Source organism: Eimeria mitis, genomic scaffold (assembly GCF_000499745.2).
Source record: "Eimeria mitis Houghton genomic scaffold, Emh_scaff1705, whole genome shotgun sequence".
NCBI lineage: Eukaryota > Apicomplexa > Conoidasida > Eucoccidiorida > Eimeriidae > Eimeria > Eimeria mitis.
This window is the reverse complement of record NW_013570021.1, coordinates 7,207-8,113: the sequence shown is the minus strand read 5'-3', so window position 1 is coordinate 8,113 and position 907 is coordinate 7,207. Positions and strand designations below refer to the sequence as shown.

Here is a 907-nt window from a genome sequence, read left to right as displayed (position 1 = left end):
GGCTTGAGGCGCTGCTGCTGCTGCAGCAGCAGCACAGGCGGCTGCAGCAAACAGAAAAAGCAAAAGATATACTACTTGCTGCTGCTGAGGAGTTTCAATGCACTGAATGCATCACCATCAGCGACAGCAGCAGCAGCAGCAGCAGCAGCAGCAACAGCAGCAGCAGCAGCAGCAGCAGAAGCAGCAGGAGCTTCAGTGACTGGGCTAGAGGGAAGATAATTGTTGCTGCTGCTGCGCATGCAGCAGACACAGGGGACCCGCATGCAGCTTTGCTGCTGCTGCGGCGCGTGCCTGTGGGCTCGTGCTGCAGTGCAGCAGCAGCAATGGCAGCAGCTGAGGTGTACAGGCAGCAGCTGCAGGACCCTGCTGCTGCTGTAAGAAGCCTGCGTCGTTTGCTGCTGCAGCAGCAGCAGCAACTCAGCAGCAGCACAGCAGCAAAAGCAGGAGAGCTGCTGCTGCTGCTGCACCGGCCCCGCGATGCTGTAAATGCCTTCAAAGCAGCAGCAGCAGCAGCACCACATAATAAACAAATAAAACACAAACTGAGTGAGAGACACAAAAGGAGACAAATAAATAAATAAAAAGGAGACAAATAAATAAATAAAAGGAGACAGATAAATAAATAAAAAAGGAGACAGATAAATGCTGCTGCTGCTCTTGAGGTGGCACGAGACCTGGCGCTGCTGCAGCACGCTAACGATCTGCTGCTGCTGCTTGTGTTGCTGCTGCTACTGCTGCTTTTGTTCTTGCTGCTAATGCTGCTGCGTTTGCTGCTCCTGCTGCTGCTGCTGCTGTTGCTGCTGCTGCTGCTGCTGCTGCTGCTGGGGTAGTTGATAGTTTGTGTGCTACGCAGGAGTATGAGGAGGCGCTGAAGACAGCAACAGAGGAGCTGAGGATACACCCGAGA

The 907-nt window shown here is 53.8% G+C and overlaps 1 protein-coding gene across 1 annotated transcript in view; it reads left to right on the top strand.

Annotated features, from left to right (window-relative positions):
• Positions 1-219, top strand: part of EMH_0042180 (uncharacterized protein) — a gene marked incomplete at both ends in the record, with an annotated part of 3,009 nt that extends 2,790 nt beyond the window's left edge. Inside the window, one exon of the mRNA XM_013495709.1 lies at positions 3-219. Within this exon, the coding sequence (XP_013351163.1) occupies positions 3-219 (217 nt within the window). The remainder of the gene's footprint in view (positions 1-2) is intronic.
• Between the last annotated feature and the right edge of the window lie 688 nt (positions 220-907).